Below are 10,090 nucleotides of genomic sequence, written 5' to 3' on the forward strand. Positions count from 1 at the left end.
GGTTTAAAATGGCAGAATTATACAAAATATTATCTGTATTTGCTTTGTTTACAGACATTGCAGAATCCAGCTTTCTGTGGTGTTGAATTCTGTAACTAAAAAGGCACAGAGCCCTGCGTACAAGTTCCAATTAGCACTTGAAGCAGATTTCAGGTTAAAAGGCTGGGTATGACATTTCGAAAATAAGACCTTCCATAGGCTTTTGAGTCCCAGCATGCACCTGTGCATTCTGCACAATGCCTAGTCCATCTCAACTGGCCTGCCAGGGCTTCCACCATTGCTGTTTTAGGACTGTATTAAAAGCGGGGGTTTTCCTTCTCTCCCCTGCTTTGAGTGTGTTGACCTTTCAGCCAAAGAAGCAGCAGCAGCAGGAAATTCTTCTGGCTGGGGCCCTAGAGAGCCACTACCTGGCAATACCATAGTAGCTGGATTCAGTATAAGCAGTAGCAACTGATGTGACAGCACAGAATTGCCCTTCCAACCCCGCTGCTGCTGCTGCCGTTTACCCTAGCAGGGGTGGGACAGGTCAGTGGAGCCAATCCTGCACTCCCACCGTCCATCTGTGTGCAGCCCTAACCTTGCCAAGGTCCTGTGGTACCCTGCCCCATCCAGGTAAGCTGCAGTGATGTCAGGAGGGTGGCTCTGGAGGTCTGCCCCACTGCATTAAAGCACTGCAGGAGAAATGCTAGACTGCAGCTTTTCCTATCACATACATACAGTAATAGCAGGCTCTTAAAAAGCAAACAGTGCCATCTAGTGGCGAAGTGGTGATATGCAGCTGTTATTAAACACAGTGTGTAGCAGGAAAAGTAAATGTGGGGAGCTCTGGATGTGCTTAGACTGCAAATCCCATCAGCTCCAGTTGAGTATTATGGGAAATGGACTCCAGAAACATGAAGAGGACACCACATTAGCCAGCCCTGGTGTACAACATGTTTGTGACCTAACAATGAATTGTAAACCACATTGCTGTATTTTTATGAAAAGTGCAGTCTATAAATATTTCAATAAATAAATAAATAACACTGGAAAAGGGGCTTTTTGACTCAGAGATTTTCCCCAATCATAAAGACAGCATAGAAAAAGACCTGCCTTCTGCTAAATGTAATACCCGAGGATGGGAAGCAAAGCATTTAATCCAGGGCGAAACCTGTGTGTGCAAAGGATTGCCAGATGAAATTCAGCAAAGGCATGAACAAAAACGAAGAGTTTTTGAGAGACAGTTTATCGAGTTCTATATGCAAAATTATCCCCCTAACCATTACAAACCAGGCATTAACTTACCAATATAACTTATACAAACCAATACCACCAACAAATATTTATGTACAAAGAAAGGCTCAGTGGCATGTCTGAAAATAAGTAAGTTCATTGTGAAAAACCCATAGTTCCATTGACAGCTGCAACCGGCTGTTACAGATTAACTCTCTCTTCCAAACCTTCCATCCCTTTTAAAACAGGAGAGTTGAGTTTTGACTGTGTATGACAGAGGCCATTAGGTAGTTACTCAGGCCTCTGCATGTAGGAGACAACTGAAGCTGCATGTTTCTCTTAATCTGGTTCAGTTAAAAAACTCATTAATCGTCCTGTTCTTTATATGTCAACACAGTCTCCTATAATAAAAAAGGAGAGTGTCCTTGATTATAAATACTAGAATCTGATGATCAGAGAAAAGGAAGTACATTCATGGTAATACTATAAACAAGAAGGCTCATCTGAAGCATTTCCAGCCCACAGCTAGCCCTCTTTGTTGGCTGGCTGGCCAACTTGCTGCATGCCATTTTCTTCCTTGAAGATGGTATGTTTAAAGTTTCGATGATGTGACATCCTGGACGATACTCCTGTCTGATGGCTTCCTTTCCTCCCCTGTTGCCATATAAAATAACAGGATAACCCTGCCTGATCAATAAGCTGCAAAACCGCAATGGACAATGACAAGTCTTTATTTGCTTTGCCAAAAATCAGTCTCTACAATCCAATAAATATTGTCACTTTCCTCTTCACCTTTAGCCAAACCTTCTATAATCACAGCAGCCAAGTGAGAAATACTTCCTACTTTGTCTGATCTCCTTGATTTTTTTTTTTATTTCAAAAGACAGTTGGAAGGAAAATAGATATGAGATGTACTGGGGAGGGAGCAGAATGGAGCTTTTTATTGTGCATTGTGTGAAGTCAACTGTCTTGGTATTGTCCATAATGAAGAAAATGACAGTTCCAGATCTGGCAACCCAGTGTTCATCTCACAAAAGCAGTCCAGCTCCTGTTGCTTTGTTGTCCAACACTGAATCTGTTCTGAGCTGCATGGGCAAAATGGGTGTGCCTACACAAGCAACGAAGTGCTTTATCAAAATCTGATTTGTCCCATGTTGTACCCATGGATGTATCACAAACCTTTCACGCAAGATTATTTAAAAGTTAGAACAGACCTGCTGGGTTGCTTCAAATACATTCTCACGTATCCTGCGTTAGCACCAAGATGAGGAAGCCGAGGGGAAGAGAGAGAGAGAGACAGCATCTTCCGAGAGCCTATACATTTGATTTGGGGGTCGAATTTAATGGGATCTCCTTCAGTTCTGTTCGCATACAAAGGTATTCCCCAATCACAGCCATGAGTGCCGTGCACACAGTATGTACAAGCCACCACGTCAAAGCAGTTGGAAAGTGCGCGTTGTAAATCCAGCAGCCCAGCAGGTGGAAAAAGTGAATGGTGACTGTGAAATCCAAGCACTGCTTTCCTCGCCGAATGAAATACAGCAAGCCTATGGCACTGTAAAGGGGAGGGGAGAAAAGATTTTACCTGAAACTGTACAATTCAGGAAAGAAGGAATTCAGCAACAGAAAGTTTTCAGACATTTTTATATTTATCCTGCACTAAGCAGTACAAAGAGTTATCTTAGAATCATAGAATTGTAGAGTTGGAAGGGATCCCGAGGGTCATCTAGTCCAACCCCTTGCAATGCGGGAATCTCAATGAGATCATACATGACAGATGGATATCCAACCACTGCTTTAAAACCTCCAAGGAAGGAGAGTCCACCACCTCCCGAGGAAGTCTTTTCCACTGTCCAACAGCTCTTACTGTAAGAAAATTTTTCCTGGTGTTTGTCAGAATCTCTTTTCTTGTAATTTAAATCCATTAGTACGGGTCCCAGCCTCCAGAGCTGGAGAAAACAAGCTTGCTCCACGTGGGGACTTTTTAATTAAGTTTTTAAAGCCTGGAACTCTAAGGCTATAGCTCTGTTCTTCTTATTTACATGTAAGGTATTTTTAGGCTGTTAGGAATATTTATGGCTGAAAACCTTTGATCTGGCAACTTCTCTTCCTCTCCTGGCTGCTCTTGGGGTAAAACATATCTCTCTTGTGAGAGGTTGGAAGACTATAAATACTCATGCTCATATGCCTTAAAGGACAGCAGCTATTTGGCTGATATTTCAAAGAAATGTGGAGCACCAACTTGTTCCAAGCCCTGCGGCTCTTGATCACGTGTCCTTATCCTCTCTTTGCCCATTCTCTTTCCCCAGATTTCTTAAACCTCTCTGAGACTTTCCTCTAGCCCTCTCTTGCTTTCATTCCTTTGAACAACTCTTTCTTCCAAACCTGCTTTCCAAGATTCCACCCCCTTCCTTTTGCCTGTTGCCTCCTTAGGCTCCTCCTTCCTCTTTTCCTATCCCTCATTTTCCATCCATTTCCCCCAAGAACTGACTTTTTGCCCTGTCCATGTATAGAGTCTGAGCAGTTCAGCCAATGGCAGCCAGAGACTTAAGACAGGTTAGTCCAGTGTTTTTCAACCACTGTTCCGCGGCACACTAGTGTGCCGCAAGATGTTGCCTGGTGTGCCGTGGGAAAATTACTTTATATATTGTCAATATAGGCACAGAGGTAATTTTTTTAACATTTTCTAATGGTGGTGTGCCTCGTGATTTTTTTTCATGAAACAAGTGTGCCTTTGCCCAAAAAAGGTTGAAAAACACTGGGTTAGTCAATCCCTACAAACAGCTTTCTTGCAACATTCTTTAGCACAGGTCTAGGCAAGGTGGTGCCCTCCAAACATTGTGGATTGCAGCTCCTATCATTCCCGAACATTGGCCATGCTGGCTGGGTGCTGATGGAAGTAGTTCTAAACATCTAAATGATACCATGTTAGCTATGCCTGCTTCTGCATTACAACACAGACTGTGAGAATACTACAGTTTTCAGCAAAGGATATATGATTCCTGGGGGAAATGTTTGTACTTGAAAGAAACAAAATGGTGATCAGAAGTGTCAGAAATGCACATCCAAAAAGCCAACTTACCAGGAAAGTGCATTCAGGATAAAAGCCATCATGGCAAGTCTGCCAGGTGAGGTGGAGAACCCCAAAACCTGCACAGGGTTACAAGGAGAAAAACAGCCACTGGTATAAATTGGAAACCAACTCAAGATTGATTTGACTCCTCTTCCCCATCCATGCATTCCAGTCAACATAATGTTTCATTTACCTTCAAGGCAGAAAAACATTTTTTTTCTAAGAGTGCAGATTTGTATGTACAAGTTTGATTATATCTACAAAAATCAGCCAGGGCTGAGTTGTTGTTGTTGTTGGTTGTTAGTTAATTTTATATACTGCCCTTTATCTGAAGATCATAAGGCAGTTTACAATATAAAAACACAAAAATACATACCATAACTAGAAGCAAAACAATACCCCCCCAGTAAATGAGTAAAATCACAAGGGATATTGATATAATGCCTAATGCACTACGGCTGAAGTGGGTTCATTTGCTTCCACAGAACAGATCAGTCTGTTTTGAGGCTGAAACCCACTCCTCCCTATCTGAAACTGCATAAGTTATACATAACATTTTCTTGATTTTGTGAAATTCGAAAGTATCTGAAGCTGTGGTTCCCAAATTTGCAGCCCACCCCGCACTGAGTCACTTGAAAATTGCTGATGTTCCTGGTGGGCCACTAAATGATTCCACCCCCCACCCCCGCCGCCAGTTGTCATATTTGTAATACACTCTGCTAAGATACTGTGATATCTTTACTTGTACTTTTCTTGCTTCTTTTCTTGTTTGTTTGTTTGTTTGTTTGTTTGTATTGCAATTGAAATACCATAGAATTCTAATTGCAATACAATAAAATACAATATAAAAATAAAAAGCATTAAAAATACAACTAAAAATAAATATGAATATTTAATGCAAACATACCATTGGCAACCTGCAAGAAGCTTGTGGACCAATGGTGGTCCACACACCACTGTCTAGAACCCCCTGATCTAAAATACAACTCAGTGGTTAAAGATTTCAACATATGCAATCCAGCCAAGATAAATCAACGTCCACATGAGCCTCTGTCACCAGTTATATTCATAGAAAGGACTGAAGATATGGCCAACTGTCACAGTACACTAACTGCAGTTTTTCAGCAACTCAGAACTGAAATGCTCCAGCAAAATTTACAACTGCCACCAAAATCCAGACTATCATAAATCACTACCTCATGCAGTTTGCCAAGGTCAGCAGGCTGCAATAAGGCACACTCCACAGAGTCTCTAAGCTGGTCATTTCTGCTTACAAAAGTTGGGAAACAGCAGAGTTGCAGACAGCACAGGCAATCCCAAATGAAACCTACATTACAGTACTGTGGTGCTCAAAGCCAATCTGATGGCAAGAGCCATGAGAAGCTCTGGCTCTAATTTCCCTGGGTAGAATTCAGTTGTGAGAGTGGGCTTCCACTGGTGTCCAAGAACTTCAGTTTCCTCTCTTCACACCTGTATTGTCCCATGCACCCCCCCCCCCAAAAAAACTGAGAGAAACCTTATATAGCTGGACAGTAGCCTCCTATACAAAGGTAAAACTCAAATCCACTGCTCTGCCCACGTCTGCCTCTCACCCTGCCCATCACTAGCACCACCAGCACGTGGCCCTCAGAATGCTTCTCCCAAAGGGAATGTGGCTCCTGGGCTTACAAAGGTTCCTTACCCTGGCCTAAGACAATGTTCTCTCCTCCCAGCCTGACACTTTCTATGACTTCAATATCCACTTCAGGCTCACTTCCACTAAGTAGCTTCAGAGAGGGGAGTAGTTCTCATGTCCCTGCTCATGGGCTTCTTGATTGGCCACCATGGGAAACAGAACACAGGACTAGATAGAAGACCCAGCATAGATCTTCTTGTGTTCTTATGAGAGAGATAACTGGGGCAGAAACAAGCAGTTGGGTTTTCGTCTCTACAGAGGTCTTCTTCTGCCATTTAGGACACCGGAGTTCACATTCACATGACTTCCCTCCACTCCTGATCTACAGGCACCACAACCCAAACAGGGACAGGGATCTGCACTTTTAACTCCAGCTTCTACCCAGGGATGGGAAAGACTGACTCAAGGATTCCCCTGGATACCAAAAAGTAGCAGACATAAACAACAATCCTCTTAGCCCGCAAGGTTGGTTTTCAAAATCTTCTAGCTGTCAGGATTTCCCAAAATGAATAATGTCCTACCTCGTAGTTGAAAATCTGGTCAAGGGACGGGCTGTTGTGAACCAGGCTGTCCACCACAGCCAACCAGAGCCCAAGTGAGCTATAGTAAATTGCCTGCATGAGTGTGATCTGGGAAAGGATAAGAGCAGGATCCCAAACGTAACTGCGGAACTGTGGAGCCATTGCTGAAGCAGGGGCCTTCCCACTGGCTAGGCAAAATCCAGCGATGTCTTAAAGCATCAAGCACACATCTCACTGACTAGAGACCAGTCGCATCAGCACCTGAAAGTGAACAACAACAAAACAAAACATGTTACTCCAATCGAAGCTTATGGAAGGGCCCTCCAATCTACCCATTGTCCAAAACCCAAAGTGTACTTTTGGCATCTTCTGGAATTCACATTACTATTCTTTGGTGTGGTTTCCCAAGTGTAACCCTGAGAGAGGCACGGGAAACCTAACAGAGACAGATTACAAAACAAAAACAAAAACCCGGGCTTAAGTGTAAATTGCACAGATAGTACTGGGCGTGATAACACAGAAATGGGAGAGAGAGAGAGAGAGACCATAAAAGGATACTCACTAGATGAGCATTGCAGGATTAATGTTGTTTTCTGAAAAATATTTTAAACCTAGGAGTTTGGGACAGGTGAAAATATATTTGACACGAACGAGACAGCCATGTTAAAATGGGTACAGCAAATATTTGAGCAGGATCCCGTTCTGTCAACAAGGAACGTATGAACTGCCTTACTGGATCATAACTAAAGTCCATCGTAAGGTCACATCTCTGCTGGGTCAGATGTCTAGACCAGCATCCCATTCCCCACAGTGGCACAACGAGTTGCCTAAACAGGGAGCCCACAAGCGGGTCAGGAGCACAGCTCAGAAGTAAATTCCCTTCAATTCTGGAGGCGTATCGTGCAGCCTCTGAGATAACTTAAGTAGCCTCTGAGATCCGATATCCCCCATGAAACCTAAATAAATAATAACCCCCTTCGACCTGGAAAGCTGCTGACGGTGTAGACAACAACAACCCTGAGCTGTGTGGACCAAACATTTCCGGCTGGGGATAAAGTAGCTTCCTCTGCTGCTGTGATCCACAGAAACAGAAGCTTTAAAAAGGCTGAGGTTAAAGATTTAAGGCCGACACATGATGGGCCAGCCTTTTCTGAGAAGAGCTTCCGGGGGGGGGGGTGTTGGCTTCCTTAAACGCAAACAGGCAGAAACCCGACAGGTAAAGCTTCCCCCGTCGTTGCATCACTTAACGGGGAGAAACCAGACTTGCTGGTGTTCTGCCTGTCGCGAAGGTGTTGAAAGCGTTGTGCCAGGCGCTGAGGGAGGCAGAGAGGAGAGAGGGACCATCCCACCAGCCTACAGGGCTTTCCTCAAACCCGGCTCCCACAACTCCCTCAGTTTTCCAGCCAGCCCTCGCCGCTTTTGTCACTCACCTCTCTCCCGTCGCCGCCGAAGGGTCCCCGGACCGCCGCCGCCCCCACCGCCACACTTTCCCAGCCCCAAAACAGCCTCGAGAAACCGCCACAGGGTCTAAACTCCATTCCCGGCCGGCCAGGCCCGTCTTCGCAGCTGACTCTTTTTTACGGCCGACCATGGAGCCAGCCGGCCTTCAGATGCCTAGAACGGCGGCTGAGGCCGATGACGTCACGAAGAAACCGACATAAGCCTAGAGGGGGCGCCCTACGGGGCGGAAGTGACGTCATATTATAGTCCTACGCGCCGTCAGATCATCAACGGCTTCGCTGATAAATGTATCTCTGATTACGCGCTGTGACGTCCTCTGAAATGCTCAGGTTCGGTAGGTGACGCCACTTAAAAAAAACAAAAAACCCAAGAATAATATTCAGGGTGTAAACTTACCCGAGCAACGAAGCTCCCTTTCACACTCCCCTCCCCTGTTACTAAGTTTATTTTTATTTTATTTTATTTTTTATTGCTCAGGTGTTCCGGGTCAGACTAATTAGCCACCCCACCTGTCCCTCGGAGGCCCGTCAATGAAGTTAACTCCCTGGTAGTTACAAAACGGGAGTATCTTAGTAACCGGAGTGTCTTTGTCCAGCTGCCGCGGCCGTTTATAATCCTTGCTCTGGGCTTCAGGGGTTAAACACCTTTTTACCTACAGCCCCAGGGTCTCTCTCTCTCTAGAGCCCTCACTGTAGCAGTCTGCTAAACCTTCTTAGCAACTCAGTGGCATACACAATGTTTCAGCCCGCTAGCCCCTCCTGAGTGAAACCCCTAAAAGACAAACTAACCCCCCCGCAGGACAGTTTGGACTCTTCCCTGGGTTCACCTCTTCATGAGCAGTTTATAACCCGCTGGACCCAAAAATTGACGACGCCTGACTTATACTGTAGCAACAAAAGCTAGCCTTTATTTTTTTAAGAGCATAACGGTTTCAGAGAATCAAAAGTTTAAACGTAGTTTCATAACAGCCTAAAATGTTTACTATTCAGTATAACATACTCAACCTTCGACCTAGCCTAACCTACCCACCACTATCCTGGTCTCTATCCCTCTCTCAGTCACTAGGTGTAGGTTTTCCAGGCAGTTTCCTAGACAGGATTGATGGGAGGTTGTTACAGGCCGCCCAGAGTGGCTGGGGCAACCCAGTCAGATGGGTGGGGCATGTATGGATGAATAAATAAATAAATAAATAAATACAGTCACTTTGAAGCAGCTTGAGGTGCCTGCCATCAGCTTCAGCTGGTGTCCCAGCCGCGCCCCCATCTGGACGGGGACAACCTGTGATATGCGTCATTATGAGGACTATTTTATTATTACCGGTAGGCTGTCTGCCAGTATGCTTTTTTATTGTGTTTTTATTGTGTTTTTATTATTATTTTATCATGGATGTTCTGTAATTTGTTTTTAATGTTGCACACCGCTCTGGGAACTTTTGATAAAGGGCGGTATATAAATTGAATAAACAAACAAACTACGTTTTCTCTACTACGCTCTGGTACCCTCAAGGCTAGATCACAGTAACACGTTATACATGGAGCTGCCTCTGAAGACGTTTTGGAAACTTCAACTGGTACATTTGCAGGCTTTAAAGCAACAACAATCTGAATGAACATCAGTCATACTCAATTGACTGATTTCCATCTCTGGCCACAGATGAACATGCAAAGTACAACAGTTTACGCTTCCTTCCTGCTTTGATCGGAATTATCCAGTATCCCCAGCCAGCATGCTGTGACCACAGAGCATATACTCACTGAGTTGTTTGGGGGCTTTCACCCTTTCCGCCTATGGGTGTGCACTCCCCCCTCCCCCCCAAAAAAATTCTAAAGGCAACTGGTGTAGAATTCAGCAGACAGGTTGACGGTTTCACCATATCACACTGCTCCTGGCCGAATTGCACCTGGTGTCAATTAGTTTCTGGGCCCAATTCAAAGTGCTGGTTTTGCCTTAAACAGCTAAGGACCACAATAATTCAAGGACTGCCTTTCCCCATATGAACCAACCTGAACCCTGAGATCATCACTTGAAGCCCATTTTTGAATGCTTCCTCCATGAGATGTCTAGAGGATGGCAACACAATAATGGGCTTTTTCTGTGGTGGCTTCTTGTTTGTGGAATGTTCTCCCCAGGGGGACTCACCTAGTGCCT

General features: G+C 44.5%; 1 protein-coding gene across 1 annotated transcript; it reads right to left on the reverse strand.

The window, feature by feature from the left end:
* Positions 1-1,207: 1,207 nt before the first annotated feature.
* On the reverse strand, positions 1,208-8,089 carry SYS1 (SYS1 golgi trafficking protein). The gene is made up of 4 exons (XM_033153425.1): positions 7,912-8,089; positions 6,482-6,742; positions 4,295-4,362; positions 1,208-2,767 (listed from the first exon to the last, which is right to left on the reverse strand). The coding sequence occupies exons 2-4, from the start codon at positions 6,641-6,643 to the stop codon at positions 2,527-2,529; spliced, it is 471 nt and encodes a 156-aa protein (XP_033009316.1). The 5' UTR covers positions 6,644-6,742; positions 7,912-8,089; the 3' UTR covers positions 1,208-2,526.
* Positions 8,090-10,090: the final 2,001 nt, after the last annotated feature.

The sequence above is a fragment of the Lacerta agilis genome, chromosome 6 (assembly GCF_009819535.1).
Source record: "Lacerta agilis isolate rLacAgi1 chromosome 6, rLacAgi1.pri, whole genome shotgun sequence".
In the NCBI taxonomy this organism is placed as follows: Eukaryota; Metazoa; Chordata; class Lepidosauria; order Squamata; family Lacertidae; genus Lacerta; species Lacerta agilis.

Coding starts and splice junctions, on each gene's coding strand:
- SYS1 (XM_033153425.1), bottom strand. CDS start 6,643: ATGGCTCCACAGTTCCGCAGTTACGTTTGGGATCCTGCTCTTATCCTT. Junction 4,363..6,481: donor ACCAGATTTTCAACTACGAG/GTAGGACATTAT, acceptor AACCCTGTGCAG/GTTTTGGGGTTCTCCACCTC. Junction 2,768..4,294: donor ATCCTGAATGCACTTTCCTG/GTAAGTTGGCTT, acceptor TCCCCTTTACAG/TGCCATAGGCTTGCTGTATT.